The sequence below is a fragment of the Plecotus auritus genome, assembly GCF_963455305.1.
Source record: "Plecotus auritus genome assembly, chromosome: 13".
NCBI classification, from domain to species: domain Eukaryota; kingdom Metazoa; phylum Chordata; class Mammalia; order Chiroptera; family Vespertilionidae; genus Plecotus; species Plecotus auritus.
The window spans coordinates 23,808,491-23,831,377 of NC_137779.1; the positions used below are offsets into that span (position 1 = coordinate 23,808,491).

A 22,887-nucleotide genomic window follows, 5' to 3' on the forward strand; every position below is an offset into this window, starting at 1 on the left:
TTTGATTCCCAGTCAAGGGCACGTGCCCAGATTGCAGGTTCAATCCCCAGTGTGGGGCCTGCGGGAGGCAGTCGATCAATGATTCTCTCTCATCACTGATGTTTCTCTCTCTCGCTCCCTCTCCCTTCTCTGAAATCAATTAAAAAAAATGTTTGTTTTGTTTTTTTTTAAAGAAAAAGCCCATGAAGCAAGGGTTGGTGGGGATGAAACCAGAAGCCTGCGTGCCGATGGTGGGATGTAAAATGGGGCGTGGGCGGTGGGAAACGGTATAAAGGCGCCTCAGAAAAATGAAACAGAACCATCATAGGATCCAGCAAGTCGACCTCCAGGCATAAACCCCGAAGAAGTGAGAACAGACTTGACCAGACATTTGTACATCCACGTTCACAGCAGCGTTACCACAGCAGCGCAGTGGTGGGAGCAGCTCAAATGTCCATCGGTGGGTAAGTGGATGAACAACACGGTGGACTATCACCCACCTTGGGAAGGAAACGCTGACGCGTGCTCTAACATGGATGCACCGTGTGGCCACCATGCTAAGTGAGATAAGCCAGTTGCGAAAGGACGGATATTGTGGGACTCCTTATCTGAGGTCCTAGGGCAGCCAAACCCCGAGAGAGAAAGCAGATGGCGGTTTCCGGGCTGGAGGGGAGGGGGCCGTGAGGAGCTGGTGTTAGTGGGTTTGGAGTTTCAGTCGGAGGTGAATAAAATGTTCTGGAGACAAATGGTGCTGGTTGCACAACGAATGTACGTCATGCCACTGTGCTTCAGACCGGTAACGTTTTATGCATCTTCTGCCACAATAAGAAATGTCTTCTAGGCCCTTGGCCTGTGTTTCCTGCAGACGACGCTGCTCGGAGATACACCACACGGGTCAGGGTGTCACAAGACAGCATCACTGGACATGATGCTCTCTAAAGCCCCCCTCGACTCAGCAGCCAGCAGGATCCCGGGATCCCCCAGGTATACGCCGCACTTACAAACCCACCTTTCACACATCACACAAAAGGGGGAGCATAGGGGCTGGGTCTCCAACGCACCGAACAGCTCGGGATTTGCAGAAGGGGGCAGCCTGGGTGCTTGGGCCCACCTCTGACCAGCTGTGTGACCTTGGACAAGCCTACTCATCTCCGAGCCGAGGTTCCGTCTAGAAACACGAGGACACAGGGCAGCACGCACCTCAGAGGCCCAGAGGATTGCATGGGGTGGAGGCTCAGTGGTTAACGCCTGAGCATTCCGTCTGGACCTGCGCTGCTCACCAAGGCCTCTGTCCACACGCAAGGGCCGGGTCCTTCCCTGCCCTGGAGGCCAGCCTGCCACGTGCCCCTGAGGGAGGAACGGCGGCCTCGTCAGGGAAGGTACTTGCAGCTGAGGGCCCCAGGGCTGCACTCCGCAGCCAGCAGCCTGTGTCCTGTTTGTGATCGAGCTGGAGAGGCTCGGTACTCCCCCTGAAGCCTTTGGGGGAGGAAGTCCAGTCCCGGCTGGTCCTGAGTTGGGGGCTGGCTGCAAAGCCCAGCGGTGGCAGGAGGATGGCGAGCTGGGGGGGAATCGCTCGGGGAGGTGGGCTGCCTTCGCTGATCCAGATATTCAGTCAAGGCCAAAGTGCTTCCTTTAAAAAATAATTTATTCCACACATCCCATGGTAGATTCCTCCGCCCCCGTCCCTGGGTAGCAGCTAATTGTCAACCGGTCTCTCCCTGCAGAATCGGGGGGGCGTCCCCCGACACAGAAAACATTCGGTTCCCAAAGCAGCACGGGCTCCCCCCTCCCTGGCCTCGGGATGGAGCAACCAGTGATTCATCGGTCTCCCCCTCGCCGCCCCCACGCCAGCAATGTCATTAGCTGGTGGCCAGACTATTTTTATTTCTTTTTTAAACTCAAGACAGCCTCAAGCATCTGGCGTGCGGGGGCTTCCCTGGGCAACCATGGTCCTCCAAATTGGCCAGGCGTCATGTTGGATGTTCTCACACAAACTGCCCGTCACTGCAGTGGGCGTGGCCAGCTCCGTCCGCGCCCCCCCACCCCCCATGGCCAGCACCCGGGAAGGATGGATGAGGCCGGGAGGGCTGGCCCTGGCGCTGTGCAGCCTGCAGGGCTGGTGCTGGTGAGCGTGTCGCAAGGGCTCCCTGAGCAAATCGGCGTGGTCCTGTGGCCCGGTCCTGGGAGACCAACAGCTCTGCCCCTCGGGCTGGATCCAGCCACGGACATCAAGGCACCAGAGGAGAGGGTGATGGTGACTTAAAGGGACCCCCCACCGGGGTGGCGGCCATCCCAGCGGTGATGCCTGTGAGCAGGTGGGCTGTGAGTTTGGGAGGGCTTTCCGCTGCCTCTGTAGTCCCAACGGGGCAGGAGGGTACCTGGAAAGGGTGGCCAATCCCGTGGTGCGGGCGGGGCTGTCCTTGTCCTCAGAGGAGGGGCAGGCAGGGGGCTGTGGGCCACCCAGAAGAGATCTCCATGTGCCCGGGACCTTACCCCTGGGCAATTGTGCTCATTTTCCACTCCTTTCCCCCAAATGGAATCTCTGCCCCTGAGCGCTAAGCATGGCTTGCCGATGGGCCATCCCTAGCAACTCACTAGGGGGCGTGGGGGAAACAAGATTCCATTTTACTCTCTTAATAAAAATCATGGGTAACCTTGCCCAGGCGACTCGACAGTCTCCAAACAGCATCGTTACAAAAATAGGTTTCTCTTCTTCATCTTGTCTCTTTCTTTCTTTCCTTGGCCACTGGGTTCTGCTGAAATACAGATGTTTACAGCAAGAGCCGGTCTCCGAGTAAAAAAAATAAGATCCCATGATCTGATATAAAACCTGGGTCCTGCACGCCAGGCCCCGGAAGGGAAGGAAACTCGGGCGCTTGGGTTCAATTCATTCAGTGATGCAGCAAAAACGTCTTCAGAGACAAACACTTCCCGACAACGGAGAGGAGGCGCTTTCCGCCTGGCGGGGGCGCTCCTGAGTGGTTTATTGGGACAGGAGTGAGTTGGGAGGCAGCAGCCCTGCAGAAATGCCCGGGAACTTTCTGTTTTAAAAAGCAAACCCCCATGGTCCTGGCAAGGGCCTGGGTCGGCGGGCCAGTGCGAAGGTTCCTCTTGCCCGTGGTGCTGCTCAGGTGGAGGCCGGGCTGTCCATGGTGGACAGGAGGTGAGCGACCTGGGCTCGCTGGGCCGGGCTGATGTGCTCGCTCATGTATATCATGCAGTCCACAGCCACCTCGGGGTTTTCTTGGACCAGGCTGCAGGGGACGGGAGAGAAGGGTTGGGGTCACCCAGCATGGCCCTAAGAATCGCTGTGCAGGGCCATGTCACCTTCCTGGGTGGGCAAGAACCCTGAGCTCCCCAACCTCTTCTGCTGTGGTCGCCATGGGGAGTGACGGTCCCGTGGGGGGCAGGAGAGAATATGGCCTGGGGGTTAGGCTGCCTCGAGGAACGACAGGGGACCCTACAGGTCACTAGTTGTGTTACTGAGACCTGAACTTCAGCTTCATGCCCCAAACGGGGTCCCACGTGATCTACTTCCTTCCTCCCAGGGGACCCCATGAGAATGGGGGGAGCAAATCATCCTGAAAGGCTGATACCGAATGGGAGCCAGCAGCCCAAGGCCTGTGGGTTCTCTGGCCGTGGCCTTGGACAAGCCACTCTTTCTGTTCCAACACGATCCTGAACTGAAATCCTCGCACACCCTCCCACAGCGCCCCCAGGGCTCCGGGGGAGTTGCGGCCTCTTTGCTGGGGGGCTGGGCCCAGGGCTGTGCTGGGGACCTCGGGGCCTGCCGTGTGGTGGCTTCCAGTGGCCGCTCTGGGGCAGGCCGCCGGAGGCCGACCCCAGCTCTGCACGTGCTGGTCAGTCGGAGGGATGGGCGGCCACTCACCCTCGGATGGTCTTGAGGACAGAATCCCGCTTCAGGTACTTGATGTTCTCGCCGATGGTGGAGCGCAGGCCGTCGCCCACCTGCCAGTGCTGCTCCAGCCACTGCACCACCATCTGGTTGTTGTCCCACAGGTAGGCCTGGGGAGGGGCAGAGGCTGCCTCAGAGGGGGACCCGCGGCTGCGCAGGCCCACCCAGCGCCCACCCGCCCGCCTCCGCCCTGGCCCACCTTGACGGCGCCCTCCGTCTCCACGAACCAGCGGCGCAGCATGGACTGGATGTGCACGTGGCTGAGCTCGCTGCTGACCTGCAGGATCTCCTTCTTCACCTGGTCCTCCAGCAGCAGGCGGCGCAGGCGCCAATACAGGAAGGTGCGCGAGGTCCTCCACTCCAGGATGTCCTGCGGGCAAGCCCAGGCCTGAGTCCCCGCTGCCCGGGGCTGAGCCCGGCGGGGGGAGCGGGCTCTGGGATCATGCCCATTTCACAGGCCAGGAAGCTGAGGCCCGGGGAGGTGAAGGCACCTGCCTGAGCAGCGGCAGAGCCAGGACTTTGCCAGGACGCTAGACGGGCTTCCCAGAGGCAAGGGGTAGCAGGTGACTGACTATGGGACGTCCTCTTGGGGGTAAGGCCCTGGGGTGGGGGTTACGATGGCCAGAGGTGGGTGAACACGGGACAGAAACCACGCTTCCCACATCTGGCTCAGCAGTTACAGCCACACACAGACTGGTGGTCCCAAACCTCATTGCCTATTGAAATCTCTTGGGGACTTGGGGGGAAAAATCCTGATGTCGGACTCCCACTCCTGAAATCCTGATTTAACTGGTCTGGACATGGGCTCCGGGATGTTCTGAAACTGCCCAGGTGATGCTGACATGCAGGGTTTGAGCCCAGATCTCCTCCCTGAGCTGGAAGCCCAGTGCCCGGCCGGCCGTGGCTTACGGAGATGACACCCTTCTCCAGCATCCTGCCCGGCGTGTCGTGGAGGTCGGCGAACTGCACCGCCACCTGGTGGTAGATGGGCAGCAGCAGTTCCTCCCGGGCCTTCAGCCGGCCCTCCAGGTCCTTGCGCTCCTTGTCGGAGAGATCAGACACTCCTGCGGGCCAGGGCACAGACCAGAGTTTGCAGGTGGCTCTCACTGGGATCGCACCCCCAAATCAAGCGGCTCCTGCAGGGTCAGAAGCACCCCCACAAAGGCGAGATGGGGCCGACTTGCTACACGTGAACATTTAAAATATCTCCCAAGTTTGTAGCTGTTTGGGTAGGTCTCCAACAGCGGAGTGGGCCCCCCTGACGCGGAGGGGTGCACACGGGGGACCCTCGCACCTAACTGCTCCAGGAGCTTCTTGTAAGTCGGGTCGATCCTCCTCATGGCCTTTAGCAGGTCTTTCTTTCGGAACTTAATCTCCACTGTTCCCTCCGGCTCCAGAACACCCCCCCTGAGGAAAAAAACATAGGGGTGAGGCGGGCGAGGGGGGCCCCCAGCAAGTGACAGCCAGCCAGCAGACATGGGGTTGAGGCGAGAGGACCAGGACGTCTGCGTGTCCGTTCCTAGCTCTTTCACTGACTCGCTATGTGACCCTGGGCAACTCACTTTCCCTCTCTGCCATCTGCTTCTATATCCATAAAACGAGGGGCCAAGTCAGCTTTTTAAATAGTTCTCTGAACTGTAGGAGACCCTTTCCGCTCTAAGAGTGTGTGACTTTCTCCAGGACAGCACAGCCCTCCTGCCCCCCAGCCAGTCCTTCCTGACCTTCCTAATTTCTGCTCTCCCAGAGCCTGGGTGCTGTTTCTTATCTCCTTACAGCTCTCAAAGGCACACTGAGGAGTCCAACCCGGTCCCATGTGAGCTGCCCTCCCACATCCAACCCTCTCACTCACCCCTATTTCCTCCGGCCCCCTTTTCGTCTGATAACTTGGAAGCCCTGAGGAATACTGTATGCCGCTCTGAGCTTCCTGGCAGCCAGAGCAAAAAGTTAATGAGGCTGCTCATGCCTGCGTCCTCCGGGAGGAATTGGGCACACTGGAGGCGGGACAGGGTTAGCTGATTGGTGCCACACCACAATGCCTAGCGTTGCCTGGTATATAGTAAGGTGCTCAATAAATATTCACTGAATGTGTGAATGAATCAGGGCATGAACACAGGAATAGGATGCCTGTATTTCGGGCAGAACTACTCTGAAGGCCTTTATATCCTGCATAGATGTAGCAGTGAGTCTTCACTTTGCCAAGGTTTCTCTCCCCTGAAGACCTGGTATCCCGTCATGCGAGTCATTTGTTTGCCGGTATTTCTCAACCACCCAGTAGGTGTGACTGTGCCAGGCAGGCCCTGGGTTATAAAACTGGATAAAATACAGCCCCTACAGGAACTCGGAGCTTTGGGAGAGACTCAGAGTTTAGTGAGAACCAGAGGACTGGTCATATTTCCCTTTTCATCCTGGCTGCCAGGTAGCTCAGGTGCTTTTGGTCTTTCCTTACTTGATTGCAAACTTCCTTGGGGAGCAGAGGAGTGTAAGTTAAGAACAGACAATTCCTCCACCGCCTCTCTGCTTCAGCCACTTGCTCTACTGAGAAAAATCCAGTTGGATACTGGACACAAGTTTCAGGTTAAACTGGAAGCGCTCCATCCTTCAGAATCTCAGAGCTCCCCCAAGATCCCACACCGGTGGCTCAAAGGTGAAGGGGCCTCCAGACTGGCAGGGAGAATACGGGAAGGGCGACACACCCACCTGCTCTCTTTGTCTGCGTACATCTCTATGCACAGGGGGTTGATGGTGGAGTCCAGGACCACCCAGGAGCCGCCCCGGAGCTCCGCGTAGGGCGGGATGTAGATGAGGATGGGCTGTTTGTACTGCCGGAGGCCGTCCACGATGTAGGCCCCGAACTTCAGCACCTGGTCATACATATCTGAAAAGCAAAGCGACTGCCCCTGAGGCGGCTCCGGCCCTAGAGCTCATGCGCAAGCAGAGTGTGTTGTCCTGGGGGTTCTGGGAAAGCGTGTTCGGCTGGGAGGCCGCATGGCTCTGTGAAAAGAGCCTGGGCTGAGAGTCAGGACTGGCCCAGGCACAGGGGGCTCAACCATCTGTGGGTTGTTTTTTTTAAATATATTTTTATTAGTTTCAGAGAGAAAGGGAGATGGAAAGAGAGATAGAAACATCAACGATGAGAGAGAATCATTGATCAGCTGCCTCCTACACACCCCACAATGGGGATCCAGCCTGCAACCCAGCCATGTGCCCTGACTGGGAATCGAACCGTGACCTCCTGGTTCATAGGTCAATACTCAACCACTGAGCCACGCCGGCCGGGCTCTACCATCCGTTTTATAACAGGAAGCGATGTGTCCGTGCGACCTGGGAACAGTGGCTCTCCCTGCCTGGGCCTCCATGTCTCCATCATAAAGGGAAGCGTCGAGGGCCATCGAGCTCTAAGATCCCTTCTGGCTCTGACTCTGCCACCACCCTGTCCCACGCTCCCAGCCACAGAAGCAAGTCCCTTCTGTTCTTGGGCAGCATGGCCCTTACTTCCCAAGGGACACCCAGATATGTCCCTCCAAGTGCCAAACACCCTCCATGGTACCACTAACCCAATAACAAAACCAACCGTAACCACATGGGCCAGAGACAGGCCCATCGAATCCTGACCTTGGCCCCCGAGGTTGGCCCTATTTGTATCCCCCTTCACCGAGGAAAGAAACTGAGCTCAGAGAGGTCACCCAGCTAGCAAGAACTCACACAAGGTCTGCCCACCTCCCAGGCCAGCTCTTTCCTCAACACCCCGCTGACAGCCACTGTACCTGCCAACAGGCTCGGGGCTGACTGCCGGCCAGAGGCTCCCAGCAGCCCCCTGAGGCGGCGGGCAGACACACCATCACCTCATCTTACTGAGCGGGAGCAAGGAGCTGACTGCCCCATCCCTCAGCAGCTTCTGGGACGCCCCTCCCCGCCCTGCCACTCACAGCGTGACCTCAGGCAAGTCCCACCAGGAGCCCTCAGTTTCCCATCTGTGAAATGGGCTGTTTCCAGAACTGCTCCCATTCTCAGGGTTGGGGGTGGCTCAGCTAAGATGACGATGGGACCATACACAGAAAACACGGTGTCGCCACCCCGAGGGGGGATCCTGGGTGCTGGCCCTGCGGTTTCAGGGCACCCACGGGGAGGCTGCCTCACCTTTCATGCCACCGGAGAAACCCCTCCAGTTGGCAAAGATCATCAGGGGCAACTTCTCCTGGTTGAAATCCTTGATGACCTGGGCCGTCTTGTAGGCGGAGTCCGGGAACCACACCTGGCCCGCCTGCTGGGTTATCTGCAACACGGAGCCAGCCGCCTGAGACTCCTCTGCACGGGGGCAGCCTCGGGACGGGGGGCGGCGGGCAACCTGGCAGCGTGGGCACCGGCACCAGAGCCAGGCTCACAGGGAGGGCACCCCCCCCCCCACTGCAGCCCATTTACAGGCTCAGAGGGGCCTGAGCCAGAGTCGGGTCCTAGGACCCGGCCCCTGGTTTCTGAGCTCCTCCCAGAGGCCCAACCTAGGAACATCCACGGGGATGGGTGCGAGGCGGGAGGGATTCCCGGGACCCTCTGGCATCCTCTGAGGGAGAAGGAAGCTGGTGTGGAAGGCTCTGCCACCCGCACAGAGGGGGCTGGGGAAATGGCACTGAGTCCCAGGCCGTCTCCTACAAGTCTCTGAGCTGGAGAGGCAGGTTCGCAGCCACCAGAACCCACACCTGTGGCTGAGCCGATGAAAGAGCAGCCCCAGCCCCCCGGCCCCTCACCTTGGCCTCAGAATCCAGGTTGGCGGGGTCTGCGGGCACCACCACCTCCACCGTCCGCGTCTCCACGGCAATCACTCCGACAGGGATGCCCCCCAGCCTGCGAGGCGAAGCACAGGTGAGCCCGGTGCAGAGCGCACCCCCAGGCAGTGTAGGGGGCTGTGGGGCCCACCCAGCCCCAGCTGTCACGCTACAGGCGTCCTGGGAGTGGGCAGCGGTGGCTGGGAGGGAGGCCTGCAGGGCCAGCGCTGTTGTCACTGCAGGTGGTTTACTGGACGGCAAAGCAGCTGTCCAAAAAAGTAAGCGCCTCACAGCCAGCAGCTGGGAAGGTCCCATGGTGCCTTTCTGGGGCCACGGCCACCATGGGAGGGGAGGGCCCGCCAGTGACGGCCTGAGGCAGCGCTGGCTGCGAGGACTCCCCGTGATGATGCCACGTTCTCCGTGCCACGAGCCACACGGGGCTACTGAGCGCTAGGAATGGGGCGAGTACGACCGAGGAACTGACACGTCACCCCCTTTCGTTTTCATTCATTTGCTAGGACACTGGAGTTGCTGCACGTGGCCAGCAGCCACCACGGGGGCAGCACGGTCTAGACACCAAGTCGCACTGGGAAAGCCGGGGGGACACTGGGCCTAAAGGAGCTTTGGCGCGGGGGATGCCGTGACAGCTGTCCCGGTCACCCCCGGACACGGCTGCCCCGTGTGACACTGGATTACTCTTTCCGGTCGCCCAACAACCCCGTGAGGCAGGCGAGGGGAGAGCGAGCTTCCTATAAAGGAAGGGCCTCCCGAGATCGCCTCCCAGGTGCTAAAGAATGTTTTCAAAATGAAACCCTCGTGGAGAAGCGACTGGTGCCCACAGCAGGCTTCGAGGGTTAGTACTGACTGCCGGACGCTAAGTAACAACAACGATCGGACCAACAGCAGCCGCGCTCACTTACGGGGCATTTATGATGTTTAAGTGCTGAACGTACGTGATTACTTCCCATCCTCATCACAATGTTCCGGGCAGAATTATCGTCCCCATTCTACAGATGAGGATGTGAGCCCAGGGAGGGTGAGTGACGAGCGGGGGCTGCACCGCAGGGCCGAGCCCCCAGCCTGGATGCGAGGCAGCCACGTCGTGCCAGGCGTCCGCGCGGTGGACTGTGAGGGTGCCGCCTGGGGTTCCATAAAGGGAGGAAGTCTCCCCTGGGCCACTGGTGTTACCTAAGAAGGTGATGGCTCCACCGCTGGGGAGTGAGCTGCTCAGCTCCGAGAGCATTCAAGCAGTTAAGCCTTTCACTCGTCTGCAGGGACCCTCCCGAAATGGAATCCAGTGTGAGTGTCTGTGTGGTTTTCTAGCGAGACGCCCAGGGCCACCTCTGAGTCCCAAAGGCGTCTGTGGCCCCGGGGCTGGAGCGCCCTGTCCCAGGGGTGGACCCGGGGCAAGGAGCCCAGCCCCCAGCCAGAAGGCGCCCGAGACACAGACAAATCTAGCCTTTAGGAAGGACTCATCGTCCAGGAAACCATCCACCGAATTAAGTCTTCCCTTTGGAAAATCCTGGAGCCAAGAAGAGCGCCGCTGGGGCCACCTGTCCTAGCACCTGGGAGTCCCCAGGCCTGGTGAGGCCAGGGGTGTGCACCTGCCCGTCCTCAGGGTTACCTTGCTCGTCCCGTCACCACGGTCTGGGCCCAGGGCGCCAGGATTTCCTTGAAGCTGCCCTGGTCGAAGAATCCACTCTGCCAGGACCCCTTCAGAGCTGTGGGCAGAAGGCAGAAGCCCGGACTGAGGGGCCGGGCGGGTGAGGATCCCCAGGGTCCGCTGGAGAGGGCAGACTGTTCTGTGGTTTCTCTAAGGGCAGCCTGACCTTGACCCCACAGCCCAAATGCCTTTTTTCCCCGGAACACGACACAGATCCCAACCCCTTGCAAAGAAATAAACAAATACTACAAATTTTAAAAATAAAAATAAACAGAACAGGCCTGCAAAATTTATACCAAGTCAGGAATTCAGTTCATATAGGATATCCGACCACATCAATCCCCATCAATGCCAAACACAGAGAGGCCCTCATCACAGCTCTGCCGCTTCTTCCCAAGAGGCAAACAGCTGATGGGCGCCTTCAGGGGGTGGGTTTCAGAGAGGAACCATCTGCCCCGGAAAACTCATCCGTGACCCCCAACCTGCTGGCTGTAGCTTAATAACATTGAACCTCCCATTTAACAGAGAGTAACATGTTCAGTTTCCGAGAGAGAGAGAGAGAGAGAGAGAGAGAGAGAGAGAGAGAGAGAGAGAGAGAGGAGAGAGAGAGAGGGAGGGGTGACGATGTCGGCTGCGGCTCCGGGAGGGAAGTGGTGATGTGAACCACACCTCGGTGTGCATGACTGCAGGTTGGATAAGAACCCCCAGGCAGCGGGAGGGTCTCAGGTTGCAGGTGTGGGAACAAGGCGGCCCCACTTCAAGGTCAGCCTGAGGACCGGCCTGGCCAGATGGAGAAAACCATCAGTAAGAAGTCGGACATTTTAAAATGAAGATAAAGCCAGCCCCCTCCGTGCACACAGGTGAGAAGGGCCAACGGAAACGGAGGAGGGGGGAGCAAGCACGGGGCTTCTTGCTGGCAGAACCCAGGGCCTCCCGACAGGCCCTCCTGCACCGCGCAGGGACGAGCGGCCGGATGCTGAAGGTGCAGCCTGTGAAATCCGAGACTCTGGGGAGCTCGGCTTTCCTGTCCTGTTCTGGGTGCTCAGAGTGTAATCATACACCTCCAGGGGACAGACCTGCTGCTTTCGGAGAGGGAGAGAAAGTGTGTGTGCAAGTGCATGTGTTAACATGTGTGCACATGAGTATCTGCATGTGTGTGTGCATGTATGTAGAAGAGGTGAAGTTGCCTATCCTGGGTAAACTCACAGACAGCTCCGTTGTGAAAGTTTAACCAAAGAGAGAGAGAGAAAGGAGGGAAGAAGGGAGGGAAAGCAGAGAGAGGAGCAGTCCTCGAAATCCTGATGTGTCAGCCAGGACTCTACACCTGTACAACCACGGGGCGGGGGGGGGGGGGAGGTCATGACCTCGTTGCCCTGCACCTCATCTCCATCCCTCAGCTCCAGAAACCGGAGGCCGGTTCCATCCTCCTCGGTCAGTCACTCAGGAAAGGCACAGAGTAAAACCTCAATTCCTCTGCGCTCTCCGCAGGGGACCTCAGGCGCACCCCCTAAACCAGGGCTCCTGTGTCTCAGGCCCAGGAAGGAGACCTGAGACCCAGGTCTCAGGCAAATGCCTGGGGACTTACTTGGGTGCGACCTTCCTGCAAGCATCCACCGGGGGTCGTAGGGGGCTCTCGATGGGGAAAATTCAATCTCTCTGTCAATGGGGTCAGTGGGAGTGATGATGGGGACCGGGCTGTGATTATCCTGGAAGAGAAAGCTGGGTCTCCAACTCTGTTCCCCAGGTTTGTCAGCAACGCCTGCGACCTGCCCCTTGTGCTTCCCTCCTCTGACTGTGACTACGGCTGGTTGCCCAGCAGAAGCCCAACCCAAATGAGCTCATCTCTGCAATTCTGAGTAGCATTTGCCGAGGGCCCACCAAGGGCTGGGCTCCAAACGTCATTTCACTTCATCATCAGGGTAACACTCTGGGGGAAGGGGCTATTGTGGTGCCCATTTCACAGATGAGGAAACTGAGGCTCCGTTGTCCCCAGGTCTGATTGCTACTGAGGGGGAAGCCAGGAATCAAATCTAGCCCATCCCCTTCTAAAGGATCAACCGATAGCAACATTGGCCATTTATTTTTCTTTTTAAGGCCAAGAACAACGAGTACAGGGTTGGGTGCCAGAGAGGGAGGGAGGGGCGGAGGGAGGGGTAAAGAAACATTCACCCCGCCACACCTGCAGGGCTCCCTGCTCCCCGTGCTCCCACACCACACAGCCAATGAACGCCATGACAGCGTCTCCAGGCTGTAAGCTGCAGAAGGGGACGCTGCACCTTTGGCATGTAGGACAGCCACTCCAGGATGGTATAAACGCCCTCGAAGTCGTCGGGCACGGTGATGTGGGAGACGCCGTTGTTATGCATGATCTGCACGCCGCCCAGCTGGTTGTTGGACGTGTAGACCTCTCTGCCCAGGACCTGCTTAGACACGGCAGCGTTAGCAAGGTCCCGCCCGGCCCGGGGACCATCTCCCTCCTGTTTGGCCGGCATCTCCCTCGGTGGTCTCACCCCTGGCTGCACGTTGGAATCACTGGGCGTTTTTAACCACTCGGATGCCCAGGCTGCACCCGGTCCGATTATATTAGAGTCTTTGGTGTTTTTAACTTCTAGGTAATTCCAACATGCACCCAATTTGAGAAGCAGTGTGTCCTGTGATTACCTTGATTACAATTACTTATGATGACTGTGGTCATCTCAAAAGCAAAACCTGCCGGACTGGCATGGCTCAGGGGTTGAGCCTCGACCTATGAACCAGGAGGTTACAGCTCCATTCCTGGTCAGGGCACATGCCCCAGTGGCAGACTCGATCTCCAGCAGGGGGCGTGCAGGAGGCAGCCCATCAATGATTCTCTCTCACCATCGATGTTTCTCTCTCTCTCCCTCTCCCTTCCTCTCTGAAATCAATAAAAATAAAAAATAAAAAGGCAAAGCCCTCCCTCATGTTTCTGACTCAGTGGGTCTGGGACCGGGCCTGGGAAGTGGCCTGGGAATATGTATCTCCAACCAGTCCCCAGGGGACGCGGATGCTGCTGGTTCGGGCTGCACTTGGAGACCCGCAGTGGGATTTTAGCAACCTTCTATCATGGCAGCTTTACAGCAAGGAGGCCATGTTGCCGTGGAGTAAGCAAAGCAGAAAGCTCACTGCACATTCCCTGAGCTTCAACGCAGGAAGGGAGGAGAGGAGAGGGAAATACACCAGAATTACAGCAGGAGCAGTTACATTTGGGGGTCTTTTTCCAATTTTCTGCAAGGTACGACACTGTCTTACGAATTTGCATAACTTTTTATATTAACTAATTTTTTGAAATTTAAATGTCAGGAATATAGAGCCAAATCCTTTTTTTTTTTTTTTTTTTTCTGGTGGGGGCCGGTGGGGGTGGATTTCATAAGAGGCCCAGATATTTGAAGACACCACCAGGGGATGAGGGGACGGAAAACGACCCCCAGCCCCTTCGCGGTCACCTTGTTGAGGGCGCTGGCTCCTGTCAGGATGATGTGGGAGTTTTCCACCTGGATCACCCGCTGGCCCAGCCTCACCAGGTAGGCCCCGATGCCCAGGGCGCGGCAGGTCACCTGTGGAGACAGGCCCCCTTCTGAGTTCCTGAGGCTGCCGCGCCCCCAGCAGGAACCTGATGGGCACAGATGGCAGCCGGAGTCAGGGCCGAACAGCAGGGGCGGAGCCTGACCTTGAGGCTCGAGTGACCTTGGCTTCCAACCAGGAGTAACCCAGTCAACCAAGAGGGGTGCTTTAGACAGGCAGCAGGCACGGAATGTTCTGGTTCTCCCTCACAAGGCACGCGGGGAGCCCTTCTGAGCTGGGTCATCATTCATGAGCTCTCGCAGCCGCTCCCACGACCAAAAGGACGTGTGAAACGGGACATGCAAGCAAGGGCTGTGCCGAGTGGGAGTGCTGTGCCAAGGTCAGTGTCCCGGCTCTGACAATGTATATCTCATGTGAAAGATTCCGTGGCGGGGGAGCTGGGGGAGAGTGCACGGGACCTCTCTATACTAACTTGTAACTTCTGGGGAGTCCCCAACTATGTCTAAATAAATGAATATGTGTACACACACACAGGTGACCTTTGAACAACACAGAAGTTAGGAGTGCTAACCCCCCCCCTTCCGATCCCCCCAAACAACTACTATTAACTACTATTGTGTTAGATGTTCTAGGAGCTGTATTGTTACAATAAAGTAAGCAAGAGTACCGTGGCCAGTGTGGTTCAGTGGACAGCCCCGTCATCAACGCTTTCCTTCTGTGACTATTTTAAAGTTGCTAAAATACAAGGCTGAGACGTAGAAGACAATAACGCCGGGAGACTCACCATGCTAATGGTGACGATCTCGTCATAAGCCAGGGAGCACTCCCCTGCGATCATGCCGGAGCCCCTCAGGTTCTCCACGCCCAGGCCATCGTCTTTCCCAATGATGTCCGTGATGACGTACCTTGAAGAACCAAACAGGAGTTAAAACATAGGGTGTGGTCCAGGGAAATCCAAGGCTGACCCCTTTCCCTAGGGCCTGAGGCCGGAGGGGCAAGCAGGGGCTAAAGCAGCCAGAGGCGAAATGAAAGTACAGGTCTAGGACCTTCGCGATTGGCCCTAGAGTTTCTAGAAGACTGTTCGGAGGCTGTCTTAGTGAAATGTCAGCCCCACCGTGCCTTCTTCCTGAAGCAACTGGGAATACCATTTGCTCTACAGAGAGATGGGGAAGCCACTTAGCTCACAGTCAATCCATCAAGGCTGGCCACCTAAGGGTGAGAGACACTGTACTTCCTAACCTGTTCGAGATTCACAAGGCATTGAGCACGTTAACGGTTTGGGGGAGGCCCTTAGGAAAGATGCTTGTTAGATCTCCTGTAACCCATTGTTTCCCAAACCTACTTGATTATGGAAATTTCTCCTCCTTCCCACCTATCACCAACTAACGTTCCAGAAAACTCAGCCTGGAAAATTCTGATTTAGTCAATCTCACTAAAACAGCAACAACACACGCACCACTTTCCCTGGAAGAGACAGCCCGTAGCTGTGATGTTCGGGTGGAGCCGACCCCTGCCCTGCCCACACCTTCCCAGCTTGCCAAACCACTGCTGCATCCGTCGGCTAATTTGATCCTATAATGTGAGCCTGCAGCTCTGGGACTTCATGGGAAATGGATCTGGCTCCCCCTGTGTAATGTGCTATCTTTGAGAGAGGCACGGCTTATTTGGGGATGACAAGGAGGGGTTCACCTTAGAGAACACCCCAGGTATTTAAGTCATCGGTGCCAAAGCTCAAGGGTCCCACTGTACACCGCCCCCCCGCCACACCCTCTTGGAAATACCACCACAGCCGGAGGCAAAGAGGCAGATTCCCCAGGAATAGCTGGATCAACCCCAGGCCAAAGCGGGGAGCCACCTGCCGAGTCACTCACCTGGATTCTCCTTCCTCCTCGACGTGTTTGCAGTGGACAGAGTTCAGGGAGCTGATCCGGGTGTACTCTTGGGGGGTCAGGTACAGGTACTTAAATCCCTTAAAAAAAAACACACACACACATATATATATATATATATATATATATATATATATACACACACACACACACATACTCCAATGAAGCTATGAATTCATTTCCCTGACTATGGCAGCCACTGTTTCTAAAAACATATCAACACTGTAGAATGGATGCTAATAACATGTTAACGTGTCTGCCATTAATACCGTGCTAATAAGAGCTATAAACTCAAGATCTGCGTTGTGCTAAGTGCTTTCCACCCATCCTCACCACATCGCCACACGTCTCCCTGGTCTGCTTCTGTTTGCCAGTTATCTTCTCACTATTGCTGCCCTAGGGAGATTTTTGAGACTGTTTCCTTATTCCCAGCCTCTCCCCGCACTTATGATAGTACTGTGTGTGTTACGTTTTTCACATTAAAAATCATTTCCTCTTTTGTGTGTGTGTGTGGGGGGGGGGTGATTGCCCCCTTCAAAATCCAGGCTGTGGTTGCAAAGAGTGACTCTGTCCCCTGCATTTTCACGTCATAAAGCGTGTGCTCTCACTCATCCGGCCTTCCAGTGTGGCTGGTGTCTCCACATCTCCCCACGATTTTTAACAAATCTCCGAGGCCAGGGACGATGTACTTTTCACCTTTGCATTCTCTGTGTTCGCTGCATTCAGGAGATACAGTATATATTCTATATCGGTATACACATCTGCATTAGCTCAGGGTTCATAAACCTTTTTCATTACTGTCCCCTAAGGAGCCTTCTTAGGCATGTTTTCCTAATGGCCATCGCCTCCCATGAAATTTAAAATATATTATATGTACATATATTGTGTCATTATTGTTGATTTCAGAGACGAAGGGAGAGGGAGAGGGAGAGAGACGGAAACATCAATGATGAGAGAGACTCATTGATCGGCTGCCGCCTGCACACCCCACACTGGGGATCGAGCCCGCAACCCGGGCATGTGCTCCGACCCAGAATCGAACCGTGACCTCCTGAGCCACGCCCAGCCGGGCTCCCATTAAATTTTACTACCGATACACTGTATGCCTGTCTACGTAGGATATCTGTAACGTATGTAGAAAAAGAGTAAGAAGACTTATTCCACCCGTGGGCACTGCCGCCTGCACTGGAGATACGGTGCCGGCCGAGCGGAATGGCGCTGCCACACCGCTCCTGACGCACCTTGAGGGGGTCTTCTGGGTCCACCCACGCCACCTGGAACATGTGCTTGATCTCCTCCGCGAGGCCGATGCGGGCCCCGCTGTTGGCTGCGAGGTAGATCTGGGGGATGCCCTCGGCCCGGGCCAGCTGGGACGCGCGCAGGTACAGGAGGTCTTCCCCCACGCCGAAGGACCCGATGCGGAAGGTGATGTCATTGCTGATGAGGATCAGGCCCCGCCCTTCCGGATACTCCCGGGTCTTCAGATTCATTTTGAAGGCCACCATGCCCACCTGGTGACGACACAAACGCACGAGGGAAGCGGGGTTGTGTCTTCGGGGGGACCTTTTCGGAAAGGGCGGTTCCGGCCAGGCGCTGGGGTCCGCTGAGACCTGACCTCGTTTCCTCCGGGAAGTCGGTTCATCTCCACCAGCTGGCCCTGCGGGTCCAGCACCAGCTCCGTGTAAGTCAGCATGTCTTTGGGGTACTTGTCTGGGGAGCCCCACAGTTTAAAGAGAGCCTGGGGAGAGGGGAGGAAAAGGAAAAACCTGAGTCACCAGTAGGGAGGCACATTTACTAGTTCTTTCTCTTTTTAAATCATGAGCTACTTTATCTTTTCCGATTTAAAAAAATTTTTTTATTGATTTCAGAGAGGAAGGGAGAGGGAGAGAGAGAAACATGGATGATGAGAATCATTGATCGGCTGCCTCCTGCACGCCCCCTACTGGGGATCGAGCCCACAACCCGGGCATGTGCCCTGATTGGGAATCGAACTGTGACCTCCTAGTTCATAGGTTGATGCTCAACCACTGAACCACACTGACCAGGCAATCATGAGCTACTTTTAACATGCAGAACAATAAATCTCATCATTTTATCAAATCATAATTTTCCACAGTTGCTTACGATTTTCTTTTTAAATAAGATGTGGTGGAGCCCTTATTGTACCCCTCCTCACCCCACCCCTGACCCTCCTCCTCTCACCTACCCACAGGGAATCATTACCCTGAATTTAGTGTCTACCAGCCCTCTGCATGCTTGCATGTTTTTATTTCATCATGTATGCATACATTTAAACATGCAGTCGTCTTTTGCACGACTTAAACTTTAAGTAAGTGGTATAGCACTGCACACATCCTTCTGCAACTTCGTCCGATTTTTTTCAATAAATACTATAAATGCATCTTCTCTTCTCTGGCTTACTTTACTGTAAGAATACAGCTCGTAATACATGTAACATACAAAATATGTGTTTATCAACTATGTTATCCAGGAAGGCTTCTGGTCAACAGTAGATTAGCCGCTAAGTTTTGGGGGACTCAAAAGCTACATGAGGATTTTCGACTGCACAGGGGGTCGGCACCCCTAACCTCCCCATTGCTCAAGGGTCACATGTAACTTCCTTTTCTTCCTAAGGAGACCCAGGCCCGTGCTGCGTCTCAGCCGCGCGACTTGCCTGCCTGAACATTTCCGGGAAGTCGTACACGTAGGTGGTTCCCAGCGACTGGGCCTGGAACCGCTTGGCCTGAAGCAGGTCCTTGGTGACGTAGGGAGTGTTGATCAGCATCCCATGCTGGGCTCCTTGTTTGTTGCCAAAGGAGTGAAACATGATCTGGACCAGAAAGAAGGAGAAACAGAGCGTGAGGGAGACACGTCCTCAATGAAAGCCCAGCGCGGGGAGCAAACCATGTCACGTGACAAAGCGAGTGCCTGGCATTGCTAACCTCTCTTCTGCCTCTGGGGGCAGCCAGCACAAGGAGGGACAGTGGCAGATGTGGAAACAGCCCCCAGAATGTAACTATTATAGTACCACATGCACGCACACGCACACGCATGCACACACACACACACACACACACAGCCAAACAAGAGGGCCTCAAAACGGATGAAACCCGAAGGAAGTCCAAATTTGGGTTAACAGCACTGAGCCCCGGTCAGTTTCCTAGTTTGACAAGGTCCTGCGGTTACGTACGATGTCACCGTTGGAAAATTGGGTGAAAGTACACGGGAACTTTCCGTGCTACTTATTTCTCTGTATTATTTTTGCAAGTTCTGGGGAGTAATTATTTCAAAATGAAGATAGTTGATATCCTGAAAATGGGATATTTGATTCACTTCACCAAAGTCTGTTCTAAAACACGGTTGTGGAAAATACCTATGTCCCTAAGTGAACCGATGTGGGAGGCTGCCGTGTAATCACACCCAGGGCACCCCACATCCGATCCCGAATATGGTCCCAGAATGGATTAAACACGGAACCCCCGTCCTTCCCAGGGGAATGAACTCCGGGGATTCAGAGGCTACCCCGTTTATCATCAAAGCTCGGAGGGGCTGCTGGATCCGCCACGGCCAGGCAAGGCAGCCGCCGAGTACGTTTCCCTCCACGTCCCCCTCGAGGGCGCAGCCTGCCTCTGCCCTGACCTCGGGACCTGCCCCGCCTTACGTTTCCGGATCTGGGGTCGGTGACTTCCTTGTAGAGGCTGATGTCCAGGTAGTAGCCTGACTCGTTGGTGATGAACAGGCGGATGGGGATGGCGCTGCCGGCGGCGGTCTCGCGGATGTTGATCTTGACCTCGGCCTGGAGCACGCGGAGCTTCCACAGCCGGCTGCCGTAGCGCATGACCATGGAGCGCACGGCCTCCTCAATCTGCCCAGGTCACAGCAAGTCCCGTGTCAGGGCCTGGGCCACACGCACCCCCAGCAGCTCTAACACGACAGCAACGCAGTGAGGATGCACCGAGTGCAAGGTGCCCGGGCACAGTGTGCACCCGCACCTGCTGCTACTGATGACCAACAGCCCCTGGCCAAGCACAAAGCTCACTGTCTCCTTTCATTTCATGACTCAGAAGGGCCGGCATTTTTTTTTTTTTTTTAATCCTCACCTAAGGATATCTTCCATTGATTATTAGAGAGTGGAAGAGAGGGAGAGACTTATCAACGTAAGAGACACACATCGATTGGTTGCCTCCTGCACCAAACCCCGACCAGGCTGGGGAGAAGCCTGCAACTGAGGTACGTGCCCTTGACCGGAATCGAACCCGGGACCCTTTGGTCCACAGGCCGATGCTCTATCCACGTTGCCACCCTGGCGAGGGCAGTGCCGTCATTTTTACCCCCCCATTTAGATGAGGACACGGAGGCTGGTGACCAACAGCTCGTGCTCCTTTGGGACACCACCTGTATCCCATCATGCATCTCAAGCCCAGACATCTTCTCTGCTGGGAAGTGGAAGGACGGGTGGGGCAGGGGCACCGGCATGGGCCCTCCGCACCCCACAGATGCCAGGATGAGGTACCAGGACTTCTTTCATCCCACGATCACCACCCTAAACCCTGCCAGCTCATGAAGAAAGAGCCAGTGGGGTCCCCAGCAGAGCCTGGACCCGGGGACAGGACACCCTTTCGTTTTGCAAGACGTTTGGGGCATCCGTGTGGTCCTCAAAGTGAGGCACGCTCACGGAGGGTGAACGCGGAACAGAGACAGGCCCGGGCTGTGGCTCTAGAATGACACGGTGCAGGGTTTGTCTTCCACCTGCAGGACGGAGGCCCCGGCACGTACATGCGCGTCCTGTAACTCAGCTCTTGAGCGCCAGGAGGCGGTGCCCAGGGCAGCATGGCACGAAGAGCCACCGGTCCCCGGGAACTGAGCCCGGAGCCGAGCGAGGGCCCCCGGAGAGAGACCTTGTAGGGGTCCATGATGACGGTGGGCACGAAGTTGAGGAAGATGTGGTTGCAGTCGGTGCGCACGCTGGTGTTGTTGAAGGCCACCTCCAGCTCGTCCATGGCCTCCAGGAGCAGCCGCTCGCCCTCATTCTGCAGGTACTCGAAGGAGGCCTCCTGCCAAGGAGAGCAGCCGCTGAGGCAAAGCCTCGGGGAGGAGTCACTCTTCGCCCAAAGGCGTGCCCGGCGAGCACAGCAAAGCCCCCTCCGAAGGCCAAGGGCTGACAAAGGCTGTGCGCGTTCCCCGTCTGCGCCCGGACGCTCGGACAGACGGGGCCTGGCTGGCCCTGGAGAGACTGCGCCTTCCGGAGACAGCCGAGTCCTCGATAGGAAACAACTCCCCCACGAGCACGCCCTTCAATGCAAACCAGCACCTCCGGAGCCCTCACCCCACCCCCTCCTTAGTGGGCTCTCACACTCCGGACGCTCCCCCCTGCCCTGATCACACCGGCTCCTCAGACAGCCCTGTGCTCACAGCCCACTGAGGCTCCCCAAACTAGCCAATCCCAGGCCTGCTTACCTGCCTCACCCACTCCTTCCTGCAAAAACCACAACAAAGGCTCTCACCCATAACAAGCCCCCCCCCTTGTCTCCCGACAGCCCTGGTGCATCCCTGGTGCATCTCCTCCACGGCCTGGCGAGCCCCGCTCTTGGGCATTGTGAGTAACACTCTTTCCAATGGCAACTGTCTCCTGATCTGCTGGCCTCACTGCACCTCAGCAATAATAAAACCAATGAAAACATCTCCTTGACCAAGGCAGCAAATCAGAGATTCGCTCAACATCCATCAATGGGGGATCAGTAAAAAAAGTTACACACACGGGTACGTCCACGCAAGGCACCCGTGTGGAGTGGGTCCTCTTCGTTAACATGGAATGAGGTCTGTAAGTCACCGACCAGGAAAAAAGCAACCCTCTTCGAATGGCCTTCCGCCTGAGCTGCCCGGAAAGGACGCCCACGGCGCCAGGTAGGGACGTATGTGTAGAGAGGGTCACCAAGGCCGGCCCGAGTGGCAGGATCCTGGGCCCTTTTCCTTGATCTTTAAAAGCAGTTTTCAGTGTTGTTTGAAACTCTCACAACATAATCATGGGTAACTTTTCTAAATGAAAAAAAAAATCACATACTCAACCAGCACGTATCACTTAACAAGCCCTATCTTCTTTCTATCCCCGCAATTCTCTTCTCGTGCAGAGAGCCATGTGACCGAAGAAACAAATCCACAGGCCACCAGTGTCCACCTGCCGCCGCCCGGGCTGGGGTGTCCGAGGGGCCGGGCTGTGCGCCCAGGGCACCCTGCGATTCCCCGTGCGGCCCAGGGCCCGGCACAGAACAGGACAGCAGAGGGAGGGCCAGCGCCGAGTGACAGGCTCAGGGAAGGAAGAAACACCCGAGACACGCTACCTTCGTAATCAGGTCCGAGTGCCGGATGATGGCGCGGATGAAGAACCTGTGGTCGGTCACCTCCACACCCTCCTTCACCTTGGCAGCGCCCAGGTACAGGTGCATCTTGTGGTTGGCGCAGGGCACCGCCGTCACGTCGAAATTGCGCATCCGGCTGAGCTCCAGTTGGAAGGCCAGGGCGGGCTCCAGGTGACGGTAAATGCGATCTTCTGCAAACTGCAGGCCGACGGAGAGAGGATGGACAGACACACAGACACACACACACACCGAGTTGGACGCTGGACCGTGACCCTGCTTGGTCCACACCCTGTCCTGCAGTCCGCTGGTGTCTGCGGGTTTAGCCCTCAAAATGTACGGTCGATATGTCATAATTGTGAGCAACCCCCCAGGCTCAAGAGGGCTGGGACTTTGCCAGACGACAGGCCAGGCTGGCGTGCGGGCAGCAGGCTCCCGGGTGAGCCCAGCTAGCTCCCAGCACCTGCCCGCACAGCCAGGCAGTTCCCTCTCTGGCACAGGACGGAGTATTTCTCAAGAAGTCACTGGCCCTTGGTTTCCTTATGGAAATTCGTCCTCAAAAGAAAGCAACGGCCGAAACCGGTTTGGCTCAGTGGATGGAGCGTCGGCCTGCGGACTGAAGGGTCCCAGGTCCGATTCCGGTCAAGGGCATGTACCTTGGTTGCGGGCACATCCCCAGTGGGAGGTGTGCAGGAGGCAGCTGATTGATGTTTCTCTCTCATCGATGTTTCTAGCTCTCTATCCCTCTCCCTTCCTCTCTATAAAATATTAATAAAATATATTT

At 56.5% G+C, this 22,887-nt stretch overlaps 1 protein-coding gene across 4 annotated transcripts in view; it reads right to left on the minus strand.

Annotated features, from left to right (window-relative positions):
• Nucleotides 1-175: 175 nt before the first annotated feature.
• The window catches only part of ACACB (acetyl-CoA carboxylase beta), a 98,670-nt gene continuing 75,958 nt past the window's right edge, over nucleotides 176-22,887 (minus strand). For all 4 annotated transcript variants that reach the window (XM_080650748.1, XM_080650747.1, XM_080650750.1 and 1 more), the window contains 20 exons: nucleotides 22,089-22,304; nucleotides 20,649-20,804; nucleotides 19,412-19,615; nucleotides 18,425-18,580; nucleotides 17,366-17,488; nucleotides 16,992-17,261; nucleotides 15,733-15,830; nucleotides 14,646-14,766; nucleotides 13,783-13,893; nucleotides 12,595-12,738; nucleotides 11,904-12,024; nucleotides 10,280-10,376; nucleotides 8,638-8,734; nucleotides 8,033-8,168; nucleotides 6,593-6,770; nucleotides 5,190-5,302; nucleotides 4,805-4,959; nucleotides 4,095-4,265; nucleotides 3,869-4,005; nucleotides 176-3,233 (listed from right to left, as the gene is read on the minus strand). In XM_080650748.1, the coding sequence (XP_080506874.1) occupies nucleotides 3,107-3,233; nucleotides 3,869-4,005; nucleotides 4,095-4,265; nucleotides 4,805-4,959; nucleotides 5,190-5,302; nucleotides 6,593-6,770; nucleotides 8,033-8,168; nucleotides 8,638-8,734; nucleotides 10,280-10,376; nucleotides 11,904-12,024; nucleotides 12,595-12,738; nucleotides 13,783-13,893; nucleotides 14,646-14,766; nucleotides 15,733-15,830; nucleotides 16,992-17,261; nucleotides 17,366-17,488; nucleotides 18,425-18,580; nucleotides 19,412-19,615; nucleotides 20,649-20,804; nucleotides 22,089-22,304 (2,931 nt within the window). In that variant the 3' untranslated portion in view covers nucleotides 176-3,106. The remainder of the gene's footprint in view (nucleotides 3,234-3,868; nucleotides 4,006-4,094; nucleotides 4,266-4,804; nucleotides 4,960-5,189; nucleotides 5,303-6,592; nucleotides 6,771-8,032; nucleotides 8,169-8,637; nucleotides 8,735-10,279; nucleotides 10,377-11,903; nucleotides 12,025-12,594; nucleotides 12,739-13,782; nucleotides 13,894-14,645; nucleotides 14,767-15,732; nucleotides 15,831-16,991; nucleotides 17,262-17,365; nucleotides 17,489-18,424; nucleotides 18,581-19,411; nucleotides 19,616-20,648; nucleotides 20,805-22,088; nucleotides 22,305-22,887) is intronic.